This window comes from Cornus florida, unplaced genomic scaffold, assembly GCF_030987335.1.
Source record: "Cornus florida cultivar Cherokee Brave unplaced genomic scaffold, ASM3098733v1 CherokeeBrave_3.0.0_Hap2_Chr11, whole genome shotgun sequence".
NCBI classification, from domain to species: Eukaryota; Viridiplantae; Streptophyta; class Magnoliopsida; order Cornales; family Cornaceae; genus Cornus; species Cornus florida.
In genome coordinates this window covers 43,099,057-43,115,429 of record NW_026775581.1, presented here as the reverse complement: position 1 = coordinate 43,115,429, position 16,373 = coordinate 43,099,057, and the positions used below count along the sequence as shown (strand labels likewise).

Sequence of the window (16,373 nt, the reverse complement as noted above, 5' to 3'; positions counted from 1 at the left end):
TCTTAGGTCTGCACTCTTAGGTCTGTCTCTAGTATAGCTGTGTCCAGGTGCTCTGTTATGTGTGCAAAAGTCTTGTGCTCAAACCAATAGTGTATGACATGTTATGATCCAAGTTACTTAAAACAATAAAAAAGACCAAACCGGAAATCAGAGAACACAGAAATAGCCACTGATTCCACACCTCATGTAGGACAGCAATCAGAGCTATATTTGTTTTGCCAGCTCCTGTCGGAGCACAAACCTGCAAGCACATGAAAATCACTTGAAAAATACTAAAGCACCACATTTCACTGGATGATTTAACATAAGCAAGACTACAGATTTTTTTTTTTTTTATAGATACATAAGCAAGAAAACAGATTAATTACTCACTAGTATGTTTTCATTACTGTAATAAGTGGTACGGAATATTCTGCTCTGAATACGGTTGAGAGACTTGTAGCCATGGAAAGCAGCTTGAGCAAAGTCATCTAACTCCTTTATCTCAATCTGACAACAATTGGTAATTAATAAATTTGTAGTAAAAGATACATGAAATTTAAAAAATAGTACTGAAAATACTAATAGAGCAAAAAAATTGAAACATAACCAATACAATATATGCATAAGAGTAACCTCTAAATAAAATCCTAGCCCATATGAAAAGAACCCTGTTTGGTTGGATTTTTCTAACACCTTGCTTTTGAGAGCAAAATTTGAAGCAATAGTCACTATCAAAAGCAAAATAAGAACCTTTGAAGCATTTCCGGAAGGATGCGACATCGCAGTGATGCAAAGCTCTTTATGTTAAATTCCAAATTCCAACCCCCATAAAAAAAGTTCAATGGAGAAACTTTGGCATGCCAAATGCTGTAAAATCCTTATGCACCCCTTAAAATGTATTTTTTAAAATGATAGAAATAATGAGTTCATAAAGAAATCATTTTGATGGTGAAGCTTCCAGAAGCTCAACAAATTGGATCACAGGTAGCTTTATAGTGCTCTGTAAATATATGATATCTTAGATCTTGCACAAAAAACAATAAAAATAATAATAATAATAATAACTCCTCAGAAACGCTAAGTCGGCCCTTTTTGATAATTATCATCTTTTTACTGGTGAGGACAATAACTTATTTTCCACATACATCTCCATCAATTTATCTCCAGGCTACTCTTGGATAGGTTGTATTTTATTTTATTTTATTTATCCTAAGTAAATTTTTATTAGCAAAACCAAAACAATACAAGGCTAAAAGGGGTACATCCCCTCTCAGATCGAAGATTAAAAAGTCCCACTTCCAAATACTAGCAAATAGAAAAAGCAAAAACCAAGATACACCATTCCTATAAGAAAAGAGTCAAGAACGAAGAAATTCTGCCAACCAGAAGGAAGATCACCAATTGTGAGCAGACTTATACCGAGATACAAAATACCCAAATGAAGAAGCAGACAGAATCTTAGCTCAAAGAAGAATTCATACTTTGGTTCCCATGTACAGAATCCCATAACAACCACCACCAACAACATAACTGATTAATCCAGCAGTTATACACATTAGTTGTCACATCAACTAGATGAGAGATTATAAATATCAGCAAACTCAAAGCCACTTGAGTTGAAAGTAAGGGTTCAACATTTTTTTTTTTTTTTTTTTTATAACTAAAATTATATAAAAGAAACCGCTCAGAGGGGGAGCGAAACCCAAATACAAAACAAGGCCAAAAGCGCCTTAAGCCTTCAAAGAGGCCAAAAAAACCAACTCCTCTACAGAACGAAAATCTCTCCCTGAAACACAACAAAAAAGAGTGGAAATAATAGAGAACTTAAGCATAGAGATAGGCTTTTCCCTTCCATCGAAATATCTTCTATTTCTCTCAAGCCAAATGCACCACCAAATGCACAGAGGCGTAGCCCTCCAAGCGTCTCGGATGAGAGCCCCCACTGAAAATCCTTTCCAAGCCTCAATCAACCCTCTAGAGGATCCAGGCATGACCCAAGGGATCCCAAACAACCCAATCATCAAATCCCAACAGTCCCTAGCCATGCTGCAATGAAGAAGAAGGTGATCAACGGTTTCCTCATCTCGCAAGCACATAAAACATCTATTTATCACCACCTGATTCCTCCTCCTCAAGTTATCTTGAGTTAAAATCCTACCCAAGACAGAAGTCCAAGCAAAGAAAGCCACCTTAAGTGGAGCCTTGGATCGCCAAATAGACTTCCAAGGGAAAAAACCTCCAACACCAACCGTAAGACATCTGAAAAAGGATCTCACCTCAAAGCGACCCCAAGGGTTAGGAATCCAAAGCCAACAATCAGGATCCCCAACTGTAAGACGGTACAACAACTCCAAAAACCGAGTGACCTCCTCAATCTCCCAATCCTGGAAGTGCCTCCTAAACTGAACATCCCAAGTCAATCTCCCGTTATCAAGATGATAACAGTCAACCACCATGGTCTACCTATGAGAAGCAATCCTGTAAAGACGTGGGAAAGCGAGAGCAAGAGGAAGCTCCCCACACCAAAGATCCTCCCAAAATCTGATCCTCCTACCATCCCCGATGCGAAAACAAACATGCTTGCAAAAATCATCCTACCCCTTCCGAATGGCAGTCCAAACCCCCACACCCGTAGGACCACGCACCACAAGAGAACTCCACCCTCCACTACTCTCCCCAAATTTTTGCGCTATAACCGTCCTCCAGAGCCAACGCCTCTCCACCCCAAACCTCCACAGCCATTTCCCAAGGAGAGCCTTATTGAAAGGCAACAACCTCCTAATCCCTAAACCACCCTTCCGAATTGGACAGCACACTTACATGAACCTTCATAACTATTCTACTTCATAAAATATCACATCTTCTGCCAAATAAAAGGTCACCACTATGCTTTTCTCACAAGTCACAACCTTGATCCTTATTTGAATGGCCCTCCCCTTTAATTCTAATGCCTCCAAGTCAAACTAAGTTACTCCTTATCACAACTATCATTAAGACATTACTGAAACCCAACTTTACCCCTCGTCTCCTTTTGAAACCAACTTTTCTCTGTTAGAATGTATATGAACGTATTTTTCTGTTTCTTATAAGGGCATGTTGGCCATTTTGTTGTAATAAAAATTTATATATATATATATCAGTGAGAGTGGGTCGTGGTTCTCTCTCAAGGATTTAAATTCCCTAAACACTGTTCTCTTTATCTTTGAATCACAATCTGAACAGTCTCCATCAACGTAATCTTTTCTTACTACTCCATTAATTTCTCCTTTAACCATTTTGTTTTGATTTTACATATTCCTAATCTACAACAAAGAACAATCAATCTTGTGATTAGTATAGGTATTGCTGATAGATGCATTACATGTAGGAAGGCTATGGAATCAGTCAATCACTTACTTCCTCATTGTCAAGTGTTTGGAATTACTGCTTTCATTTTCTCCTTCTACGAGGTTTGGTAGGCGTTGTTTTCAAATGGAAACCAATTCACTTGCAGAATAATTAAAATTTCTGGCTGTAAAAAGGGAAATCAGAAGAGTGTAGAGTGGAATTCTGCATGATACTTTTCGGGGTATTTGGAAGAACAGACGTAGAAGAGTTTCAAGATGTATATTGCACAAGAAAAATATATAAAAAATAATAATAATTAAATTAAAACAAGGAAAAATATAAAATTAATTATTCTCAAAGAACTCCATTTGGAAAAATTGGAGGGCTTAGAAATGGGGCTTGCTTTTCTTAGGATAGACTTAATAACGATGTTGCTGTTCAGCATTTGTGCATACCTCATAAGCACATGGGCTTCACCTGCTTTCTCTATTTTAATAAAATTAAATTCATAAAATAACCTAATCAACTGTGGTATTCCAATGCGTTCCAAAAAATCCAAATGCATCTTTGATTGCCAAGAAAATAAAATAGGCAATCAGAAAAGAAACATAAGTTTTTTTTCCCTCTCCTTACTCATTAGTTTAAGGCAAATATAAGTTTTTATACAACATTCTTTTTGTACATAAAGATGACGAAAAGTGGAATTGCATAACATGGCCCCAGATAATTAATACTAAGAGTCTGCAGAATAAGAATTTGAAGATGCACGAATGATGCATCAATTATTAGAATTGGACAGATGATGCATCATGATAGATAAACATATTGGCAAAATAGAATGGAGTACCAGTTTTTCCCCAGGTTTCATTGGTGCAGTCGGTGTTGGGGGAATTATCACTTCTTCATATCCCTTGTAATTCTTCCGAACAGTTCCTTGTGGAAGGGCAGTAGCTGCATGCCCTTCACCACACCCAATCAAATCATCAAAAGGGCTTTTCCTCTCACTCGCTTGAAGTAAAGAATTAAAACTAGTGGCAGATAAGTCATTCTCAACCCCATTATCTGTTCCACGTCTATGCCGTTTTTCCTCCTTGCGACGAAGTTTATCAATTTGCCGTTCAGACTCCATTTGAACAGTTACCTATTTATAAATACATATAAAAAAAATTAAATAAAAAAAATAAAAAAAGAGCCATTGACATCAAATTTAGTCTGGTAGAGATTACCAAGTGAGAGAACAACAATCTCAAGTTATACCTGAGTACCATAACTGGGCATCCGTGTTTGAGTGCTACTGGGCATTTTGTCGCCTTTCAGCATTAGCAACCCATGGTGTATAGCATCAACAAGTTCCTTTCTGTGCTGTAAAGAGAGAATATTTCTAAAAACAATCAGAATAGGTTCCGCTGGCAACACATAGTAATATTTGGAAAAGGGAAGAGGAGAACCATCTATAAATAATTTCTATCAAGCAGTTCAAACTATATAGTTGCCCTCCATTCACAAAACAAACAACATGCTGCCACCAATTAGGATCAAATGACCTGTCATAAGTCAATTTTCCTGGCAAGAAAATCAATATTATCCTTATAGTTAATATTGTCAACCTAATTAAGGTTCGACATCCCAGCTGTGAGGAAAGTAGAAGCATGGGAAAAATAATAGGAAGTTAAATAACCTTAAATATTGCCACAACAGTGAAATATGATTTATTAAGAAACAAAGCACCTGCCAAAAGATAAATACATGTAAGTAAAAGAATTATAAATGTTCTTACCGATATTAGCTCTTGAACAGTTCCAAATGCGCCATCCCCAGCAAGATCCAACAAATCACCAGCTATCTTCACAATAGAAGTATTCTCTAAGAACTTAGGTACCATAAAATTGGAATCACAATGCTCAAAAGCAACCAGGGCATTCAGGAAAAAAACAAAACAAAACAAAACAAAAGCTACCAGGGTAGAGGGGAAGGGCGGCTGACAGGATTCATGTCTTTCCCAATGCAATGGAAATCTCTTTGTTATACAAGCATTGAGGTGTTAGGATAGAACAAGTAATGGCCTTTTCTTATTGTTGACCCCACCTAACATCTTTCATAACTTCAGGTATGCAACAGTAATGATAGAGTTACAAACTTGGGATTGTGTAGTTCATGTAGTGGTGATACTGATGTGACATAGAGCTTATTAATATCCAATCAAAAGCCCAACATCTCTTTAGATATTCTTTAGTAATTGATCTTTCCACCTTATCTTCAACATACATGTTTTACTCATTAAAAATCAGGAGTTACAGAATTAAACGCCTGTTATGGCTAGTTTTAATCTACCACTCACATCATCCCAACCATGCCAGTTTTAAATTTGCATTTAGTGGTAATACTTCCAACAGACACTACAAGGAAGAAAAAAACACACACACACAATGACTATAGGAAAATTTTGACGATTAATCGAACTTGCTTGAAACATGGTGCATGAATAAATTTTAAAAGGAAAATGTTCAACGGCATACTATGAATTGATCCTTCTGTTAGTAAACCAAATAATTGGAGCCAATGAGTTGAGAAAAAATTTCACAGAAACTCGCAAAATAGTTAAAATTGAAAAAATAACTGCAAGGTTCACAGTAGGATTGGTGGGGAAATTAATTTAAATCACATAAGAAAATTATTGATGGTCCGTAGTCCTGCTTAGTCCTCCATCCTGTCAAACACCCTCTCCACACCCCCCCACACACACAACCAACCAACAAAAGATTAAAAAAAAAAATTCCTAGCAACGGCCCTGAAATTTCGACTGATGATATTAGTTGAGTAGACATTTTAAACGTTACCTCGTCACCGGGTTTGTCTGAATCAAGAACCCGGCAAATGGCCATTGCTAGTTCATCTTGTGAAAGCTGTGAAGCACTTTCTTTCACTATTTTATCACATGCACCTCTCAACCACACCAAATCAAAGTGTAACCCATCAACAGCAAAATGGTAATCTGTGGAGTTACCATGATCATACCATCCCTCGTGATGTGAAGAAGAAGAAGGCGCAATGCTTTCATCCCCCAGTAATTCTCCATCCTCCAAAGAAACATCAACCAGAAACCGAGTTGGGGGGCGGAAAACAAGATCAGCACCAAATTCTAAATCATCACCACCCTCATTTAATTGCCTTTCTGGAACAAACATGGCCCTATGCTCATCTGGCTGTAAGCCCGAAAGCCTCTGTGCAAGAGAGGCAATTTTTCGTAAATTTGCATCTGAAACAACATGGCCAAGTAATTTCTGTAATTCCAACCTGCATTTCCATATTCTAATTTCAGTTGTAGTTTTTAAATATAAGACTATAAGTTACTACCATCCAACACTACGTCCACCCACAATTTATTATCCAGCTAAGTGACATTCATGCTCCTAGTCACTGTCCATTAAGTAACTCATATACAGTATTTCAATTCCAATACTATTTAATGTGCTTCATTGCTGCTGCTTTTTTTTCTCTTTTTTATCCAAAAAAGAAAATAACATACCATTTAAAACATCATTACCACAAGTTCTTGCAATAATACCAACCAGCATTCCGCGTGGACTAGTGCACGGACTTTAATCATAACATCTCACTAAAAACTATAATATTGCTTCACATCCTAGTTACAAGTTAATACCAACTAGTTAACATCCATATCCCACCGCTCTTGTATTGTAACTTGTTAATGGCATTTGTGCTCCAATGATCCGTTTTACTACTTTAAAAAATCTTTGCCCGGTAGTGTTGCAAAATTAATATGCATTCACAACAATTAATTTCCTTCAAAAAAATATTATATAGAAGTTCTACAGACCAACTTGCACCTAAGACCCACTAAATAGCCCTCTACAGTGAAAGTAAGTGTTGTGATCGAATAACGGGAAACAAAAATTTACTTCTTCTCGATGATCCTCCTGTCGTCTCCGTCCTCCTGCGCAGGTCCACCAAAAAGCCCATAAACAATCAATGCCACCTCCCGAAACTCCTCAGATGCTACTTCTCCATCGATCAACTCAACGACGGAGCCTATGAACTGTTTGTATGCTTGCCGCACTTCAAATGAAGCTTTACCAAAAACAAGTACACGTAAACACGAATTTTAATTCATAATAAGTAAAATATATATATCTATAGATATAACACAAATTTTAATTCATAATAAGTAAAATATATATATGTATGTATGTATATAACTATAGAATGTGGAATTACCTTCTTCCCATCTGTGAACAATCTTTCGTGCAAGTTCTGATTCATCAACCGAGTTTGCAGAACTAAATAACGCAAAATTCGAGTGAATTACAATGAATTTGAAGGACAGTGACGATTGGGTTTCGGAGACAGTGATTACCTGCGAGACTTGTGATGTTGGAGGATGGTTTTGCGTTGGAGATATGCCTGATCGACGTCGAATGGGTCTCTGAGAGAGTTCGTGAAACGAGGAAGTTGAAGCAACATGGTTTGCTTGTGGCTCTGAAACCCTAGAAATTCGCTTCCGGAGAGAGGAGAATTGGCGGCAAGAAGAGGAGGAAAAGCGGTGATATAGGAGATGGCTTCTCTGATGATCTTTTCTTTACAGTAATATGTACGAGTATTCCTGGTTTTTCTCTTTTGGGTTTACAAGGTCTTTAACAAATACAGTGACTAATTACACTGCCAATTAGGTTGTAAATAAACCAATCTTTCGATTGTTCGGGCTTCCGGCTCAGCTACTCAAGCTTGTTAAAAACTCTGTTCGTATTTATTTGTTTAATAGTAAATAAATTTAATTTAATTAAAAAAATTAAACTCAATTAATAAATAAGTTACTCAAATAACCCCAACTCAACTCTTGGCCCAGGTATAGGAATTGGGCTGGCCCATGTTCACTAGCCTACATAACCACAACGACTACAACTATTGGATTGGCCCATGTTCGAGTTAATCTTAGACTCGTTTAAGCGAAACTTGTTTATCATTAATGAAACAAGACTTGGATCCTGGTACGGGCTTGGCTTGTTTATCAAGCAAATTGGGAGCCTGAATGAGTTAAGAAAGTTTTTTTTTTTGTTTTTAAGTGTAAATTACTAGATTGAGCTTTTATGAATGGTTTGGATTCATTTGTAAAGTTTAATAATGAAAAGAGTCCTGCTATTTAGCCCCATAAATAAAAAACCTACTACTTTATCGAGTCCATGTAATTATGTGTCAAATATAATGAATCCATATTCAAAAATAAAGTAATTAACTATTTATAAAGTTGCACTTCTTTTTTTAGGTTTCATCTTAATTATCTGTTAGTAATTAAAGTTTCAATATCAAATTGTGTATCTATTATATATATATATATACACACACACACACATCACATTGCATCTCTATAACAAGACTTTAGATAAAATATTGTGTCTTTGATCATTAATTTACATCAATTACTTTAATAGCATTTATTAATTGCTATAATGATCTATACGACTCCCAGAAACAAAAATAAAAAATAAGGAGGGGAATTTAAATAAATAAAAAAAAAGAAAAAAAAAATCGAAGTATTGAAAAATTGTAAGAAAACATTGTAATTTTTGTTGTAAATTTTGTACAAATCAAATTCTTATATATGAGTACGATGAAACTTGATGTGAAAAAAATAATAATAAAAATAATAAATAAATCTGATAACCACGTCATATTTTATCTCTGTCGGTTTTAAATTGAGGTATTAAAGTCGTCAATAATATAATTTTCCTAATGAAAAATCTCCTCAAATGAGTAAATCTAAAATAAATTTCTTTTTTTCTTGCATATATGCAGTCACCCATATTCTTTTCTTTTTTTTTTCTTAGTTGATATTTATACATACATAGCTCGAACTCATAATCTCTTCTTGAAATGTACGTTTGGCCGCTATCACATTGGTATTTGCCTATTGATCTGGACATCAAAAAATGAAGGAAAAAAAATATTAAAAATTTTTTTGAAATGGAAGGAGTATTTGAATAAGAATAATTTTAAGTTCGAAGGTTTTTTTCCTCACATATATGCTGTTACCCATATGACAAATGTAATAATCACTGAAAACACAATGTTTTTATTATTTGTAATTAGTACCAGGAATTAATTTTGCTATTACTTGTATTCACCAATAATCTTCCTACAATATATATGATTTCCCCGTGTGGAAAGAAAATCATATATACAACTTTTCAAGACATGTTCCATCATGGCATCAAATACATAGAAAATTCTGGATTGATTTAGCCAAAATTCTGGATTGATTTAGCCAAGTTCATCAAATGTCAAACCCACTTTTTGTATGATTGATATAAACAGCCACTTATTAATGGAATTCTTTCCAGGCCTCTCTATTCCGAACACATCTTAAGCTAAATTCGTGACGAATAATCAACTCACAATAAATAAGGAAGGTATAGTCTGGATAGTTCGAGCCTAAAGTAAGTTAAGCAGTCGCCTAAGACCCCAACCAATAAAAATGTTCCAAAATATTATAATTACCTTGTATATAATATTGTAATTGTTTCCAAATTAAACACTAATTCTAAAGAATTTATCTCTTAAAATAACTCTTCTTTTTTTTGTTTTCTCTCTTTTTTTTGTTTTCTCGCTCCTTGTCCATTCACTCCTTTTCATTCAAAAGAGAAATTTTTTGTCGCCTTTTCTTTCAAGAGAGAAATTTTTTGTTTCCTAAAATATCTCATTTTTTTATATATATTTATCTCCTAAAATATCTCACTTTTTTTCACAATTTCTCTCTCCTCCTCATTCAGTTGTTTAGTAATCCAAACCCTAATCATTACACACACTTAATATGGGCTCAAATATTTATATTCTTAAACGCTTTTTCTTTTTTTTTTTTTGTCTATCTTAAACACTTTTTTTTTATACACGTTATTTTATTTATTTATTTTTCTTTTCTTATTCATTCTCTCATCTCTCAACAAACTCAATAAATTACAAGTCATCTCCCTTTTTAGTCTCTCTCATTATAACTTTACAATTTTCTTTCTTCTCGACTCAATTTTCATTAGTCTCAAATTTCAATTTGAACGCACTTTTCTTTTATTAAAGAATTTGCAGCAGCATTGAATTGGAGATTTCTAAATCAGGTTATATTATTTTCTTTCTTTAATTATTTTTTAGTTTTACTAACTTTTGTTATTATAAATTTGTATATATCTATATTTTTCATATTGTATATTTGCTTTCGAGTTGTGAGTCTTGTGACTATTTTTACCCATATTTTTTTAAAACAACAAAGATGATTTTTAATTAATTATTATTTAATAATTAATATATTGCATGATATGAAAAGGTCTTTTTTTTTCCGCCTAAGGCCCCGAATTACATGGAACCGTCCCTGGGTATAGTAACATTATAAATGACCTAGTATCGAATACTAATAATAATATTAGCAAAAAAAAACCGTTCTCTTGTACTTCCAAACAGTCTTTATTAGAAGGGAAGCGATAACTGCATTTCATCTTTATTCATTTAAAGAAAATACAATCATTATTTCTAACATGGAATCGGGTCTCTGTGTGAAATTAATTTTGTAATTGACAAATTTCGGCGTCAAAACGTGTCCGATCAAGTTATAATTTTTGTTTTACTTTGAGTCTCGTTGTCAAGTGCGGAACAACAAGTGCAACCAAAATGCTTTCAACTTTGATTCATACAAGAACATCATGTTAAAGAAGGTATGTTGGTGAGGACACTTACTTTTCATCTTTAGTGAGTTTTAGGGTTATTATGCACTTAAAAAGTTTTTCAAAAATTTTCTTGCACCAGAAACTGGTGGCGCTTCACCCAACCGGCTGCGGTTTTCGTTTTTCAAAATTCGTTTTTGAAAGATTTGAAACTGCCTTAATGGAACCGTTCGTGCTTCACGAAACCGGTTGCGGTGGTTGATTCTTGAAATTTAGTTTTGATAAATTACACATTAACCAAGCGAAACTGGTTGCGTAATATCAAAACTGGTTGCGTTACCCTAGAACCAATATGGAAATTGTAATTTTATTTCAATCAAGATTCCTTTTTTTTCAAAATTTTAGGGGATTGTGTTTGCACGAATTTGACTTCATTTGCAACTATTTTTAAGTCTCTCTAAAATCTATATAAACATTTTTTTCTCTCTAAGTTTTAATGACTTTTGAAACTTAATTTTCAATAGTTTTGAGAGAGCCTTTGAGAAATATTTTTATTCAAAAAATCAAATATGATTTTTCTGATTTTATATTTGAAAGCACACACATAAATACAATAGTAATTAAGGGTGATCTTCTTTATCTGGTCGAAATTGAAGCATATTGAAAATTCAAATATTCTAAGAAGTATGATTTTATTTGCCATCGCATAATTCAGAATTTGGAGCAAATGAGGGAGTGATCACACTTTGAAGGGGTCAAAGTATTCATGCAACGTTGTTAATCTACCAACAATCATTCTATAGGGATCAAGGGAGTAAGCCTGAAGTCAAGTGCTTTTAGACGGGGGAATCGTAAAGCCGAATATGTTCAACAATTGGTTCTTAGTAGAGCGGAGTGAGTGTGAGCTGTAGTCAGACTCCATTGTAGTTTGCTTCAACTATAGTGGATTGTTTTGCTCGAGACACCAGAATCTCCGAGGTTTTTCCTAGATGATTAGATCAGGGTTTCCTCGCTAAAAACAAATTGTCATCTCTCAAACTCTACGTTACTTATTTTATTTTACTGTTTATATTTTTGTGGTTGTGGATATTTAATTGATCATCATTGTGGGTAAATTAATCAATTATGAGAATTGAGCAAGTTGACTTATTCACCCCCTCTGGTTCATTAGAGTAGTAATTTACAACTTAATCAACTAACACCTTCCACACCGTGCTACTCCTATCCTATTTTCTCTCTGTTTATTAGTGTTTTTGCTTTGAAAGTGAAGTGTAAATATAGTTGGGAGTGACAAATTACCTTGCTGACTGTAATGGATTTAAGGTGATTTAGAAACAAATACAGTGGAGATGGGATGAGGGGATAAAAACCGCATGAGTGCAACGATACTTGTTTACACAATTTGGGGCCCTTGGGGTCTGCGGGTGTGCTAGAGTCATTTTTCTCTGGGACTCGAGATGCATGTGCTCAACATATTCCATTGTTTCGGCTGTAGCCATGAAAAGCGGCCCAAATAGAGTGAGATATCATTCATGCAATTGTGAAAAGGCAAAGGATATCCCTCTTACCGAATTTCTCATGCTTCATTGGCCTTGCCAATTACTAAAATTCTCATGTAGTGGTTGGTGGTCAAACAAATATGGAGATGGTGGTGATGGAGGATTAGGTGTATATGAATATTCTGGCCATACATTTGGTTGATTATATGTAGGTGAAGGTTGTTGTGGGGTGTAGGGTTGTCCATACTAATATCTCGAAAAATACCCGTATGTAAACAAGCTTTATTGAATCATTATATTTGGATTAAAATGGGTATTATTGGAGTAGAAAAAAAATTGCACTAGAAAAGTAAAGGTGCAATTCCATTAAGCCTAAAGTTATGAAATAGAAATGAACGCAAGGCACGATTATGTAAATGGAAATCAAAAATGCAATTTCATATATACAATATAAAGTTACAAGAAAGGTGCATGAAATCCATGGGCTTAAAGCTTAAGAAAGCTATATAAACTAATAAATAAGTTGCTATGTTGGAGAAGAAAGTATTTGTAGGAGACTTGGAGAAGCAAGTTGCTAATGGGATTGGACTCCTTTATGCTTGACCCATGAAGAAATTGACACATGACAGTCCTTCCTAGCTTAGTCGAATGGTTTCTTTTTTTCCACGGAGAAATCGACAAATGACAGCTCATTCCCCAATAAGCTTGTGTAATACCCCTAATTTTAAAAGGATAGTCTCGGCATTTTTAATTTTTGTTTTGTTGTCTTTTTATTTGTTTAATTGCTAATTTTGGTTGTTTAATTATTCATTTGCGTTTATTAATTGATTTTTGAATTAAAATTGGTTTTTGAATTAAAATTGATTTAATTGTTTTATATGCATTATTTGACTTATTTACGTTGGTTAATTATTGTGTGTTAATTGTATTATTTTTTTATTTGTAATTCACTGTTGTAAACGTTTTAAGTGATTAACTGTGGTAATTATTTAACTGATAATTATTTAATTTATTTAGTTATTAGATTGTTTTACGTATCTTCAGTTAGAGTTTTACAATTTAATGTAGCCGACTTAAGGTTTGTATAGTAAATCGCCGTATGTTACAACTTAGATAGTTTTATGGGCCGACTATGATTGGAATTAGGGCTTAGTCTCTAATTATACATGGACTAGGGTTATTGTTATACACCTATAAATATAAGCAATACGGTGGTTTAAGGTTTTAGAAAAATAAGCCAAATTCTGTAAAGCAGAGAGACCGTGAGATACAGAGAATTACAGAGGGAGATAAAGAGAGGAAGGCTAGGGTTTTGGGCTTAAGCTAAGACTGAATCAAGGAGGGAAGTTTGGTGTGTGCTACTGGACTGAACTAGGAGCAGCAAAAGTCGTTTAACACAACCGACGTTGCCGGAGTTGATAGAGACGATAGTTAGAGATTTTAATCCAAAGTCTCAAAGGCAAGTCTCTGTTCTACTCCTTCCCTTAAGCTTGTGTTCTGTGCATGCTTAGGTGGTCTCCAGGACTTAAAATTGAATTTATTTTATTCATACAAGCATGTCTAAATTAAGTTTAAATCGTTGTATTCAAAACTGTTTTGTGATTGAAAGTTATTCATGCTTAAAAATATGTTTGCATTGGTTTTAATCTTGCGTAACCTTTGTGTATTTGGTATTTGAGGCATGCTTATAATTAATTCTGGACATCAACAGAACCCTAGTTAGTTAAATAAAAATTGTACAAAGGGTCTTGCATGTCACCGAAGGTGAAGAAGGCAACCGGAAAGGCGTTACGGCTCTCAACGGAGAAGAGACGGCTCACCAAATGAGGGAGCCGGCTCTAGGGATGAGAGAGCCGACTCCCACAAAGGTGGAGCCGGCTCTACAAGGGGTAGGGCCGGCTCCCACTAGGGTGGAGCCGGCTCCACCAAGGGGAGAGCCGACTCCCTTGTTTTGGAGGCGACTCTTCCTCCAGTTTTGTGGTTTTTCAATGGTTTGGGGTTCTGTTGGGCAGTTTTGATTAACTTTAAATTGTCTAGATTGCAGATCATGGTCTATATAATTATTATAAACATGTAGAAATACTGGGAAGCATGTTAATATAATTATGTTAAAGCATGGAACAACATAGGATTAAACAGGAAGCTTGCGTGTGGAAGGTTGGACAGTTAGTTTAAATTGCTTACTGAAATTTTTAGCAATTTGTATTTACATGATTTAATACTGTTAATCATGTTGTAACACTATAATGAGCATAGTTGATCATTTGAAATATTTATGCTTTAATTGGAGTACTTGATGTTGTAATTTATATAACTACATCAATCTATGGACTATTTGGAGGAGTTAAATGCGTAGTCTTATTTCGTCAATTTAAAGGACTAGAATAGGATTTCTAAATCTTAAATTGGATGCATAAATTGGTCATACATATAATAGACTGTGTTTATCCTTATTTTGGAGTGTGGTTTATGAGTATTTATTATTGATTTGTCAACTATATTGGATCGAAGATGGTATGCACCGGTATGGGACGGTGGCATACTAGGTATGAATTAGTTCAAACACTATAACCTACCTATTTTGGATTGAGGTGTGGATTTACCATAAAGGTTCAGTCCTACTCATATTTGTGTCATATCAATAAAGAATTGAATTGACCTTTTTGGTTTCTGGATAGATTGTTATACTTATATCAGACCACTACAATAGATGGATGATATTTTGTATTAGGAGTATACGGACTTTATATACATATCCTTATGGTGCCATGGTATGAGCTTGAGTCTCAGGACCATGGTTAGGGTGCGTATATCGCCGAGAATGGATAACTGGACATAGGTGTTGTTCCTTAGTAGGTCTAGGTACACATGACCACATTATGTGCGATTTGCATGGTATCTCTACTCAGGCTGAGACAAACCTATTGGACTAGTGAACGTCCTATAGTGTGTAACTATACATATATGGACTACTCTAGATATTGTTGAGCTATCTAGGATGTATCTGCGTATCATGTTTCTGTATGGATTGTTGTAGAATAGGACTTGCATGTGGGCCTAACCCACTCTCTTATTTTTCAAGTGCTCGTCAGTTCCAGGGTTAGAGCTTAGTCGTGCAGAGTAGATACAGACTTCCATTCCACCGACTACGTAGGACTGCTTCCATATTAGCTTTGGATTTTTATTACAGTTAGTCTATTTTACAGTTGGGATTTTTATTAGGGTCCACTAGATGGATTCCCGAGTTATTAAATAATTGGAGGTTTTGGATTAATGGATTTGAGTAATATTGTTTTGAGGATTTTCAATTAGAATTCGTTTCCGCCATTTATTGTTTATTTCTTATTATTTCAATTTGTATTATATGTTCATTAAATATTAATTGTTTGATATTTCCCTCGGGTTTGGGCCTGGGCCTGATCAACCCATGTCTCGGATCCGAGGGATATCACAGCTTGCTTACCAATTCATTTGAGAAAAAAAAGTTGTTTTGGAAGTGACATTTTATTAAATATATGCATCAAATGTGACTCACACATTTCCTAGGGGTAGGTGTTCCTAGAATTCGTATGCATGAACACCCGTTAACCATGTCGACGACTTTTAACATAAAAGGTGAGCACCAAGAGGAGAATGTGCAAAACAGACAATATCATTATGAGTCGGGGTTGTGACAAATGGTATCAGAGCCAATTCCCAGCCAAAAATGAGAGAGCTTGCAGAAGCCTATATGGGTCAGGCCAACAAAGACGTTGGTTGATAAGCGCCGAATACTGTATATTCAAGCACCCTAAATTACATTAGTTAAGTCCGTTGTTTGTTTAATTCTGTAGATTATCTTCATTTGTGTGTTTGTATGCATTTTTAGGTTTAATTGCAAAAAGGGAGCAAAAATAAGCCC

General features: G+C 34.9%; 1 protein-coding gene across 2 annotated transcripts in view; it reads right to left on the bottom strand.

The window, feature by feature from the left end:
- The window catches only part of LOC132284656 (DExH-box ATP-dependent RNA helicase DExH14), an 87,981-nt gene extending 80,020 nt beyond the window's left edge, over positions 1 to 7,961 (bottom strand). Inside the window, exons 1-9 of one of the 2 annotated variants that reach the window (XM_059786780.1) lie at positions 7,685 to 7,961; positions 7,546 to 7,607; positions 7,230 to 7,398; positions 6,147 to 6,603; positions 5,087 to 5,152; positions 4,567 to 4,671; positions 4,157 to 4,450; positions 373 to 489; positions 182 to 241 (exon numbers count right to left, since the gene is read on the bottom strand). In XM_059786780.1, coding sequence (XP_059642763.1) covers positions 182 to 241; positions 373 to 489; positions 4,157 to 4,450; positions 4,567 to 4,671; positions 5,087 to 5,152; positions 6,147 to 6,603; positions 7,230 to 7,398; positions 7,546 to 7,607; positions 7,685 to 7,791 — 1,437 coding nt within the window. In that variant the 5' untranslated portion in view covers positions 7,792 to 7,961. Of the gene's footprint in view, positions 1 to 181; positions 242 to 372; positions 490 to 4,156; positions 4,451 to 4,566; positions 4,672 to 5,086; positions 5,153 to 6,146; positions 6,604 to 7,229; positions 7,399 to 7,545; positions 7,608 to 7,684 lie in introns of those variants that run through there. The other variant, XM_059786781.1, reaches the window with a different exon arrangement.
- Positions 7,962 to 16,373: the final 8,412 nt, after the last annotated feature.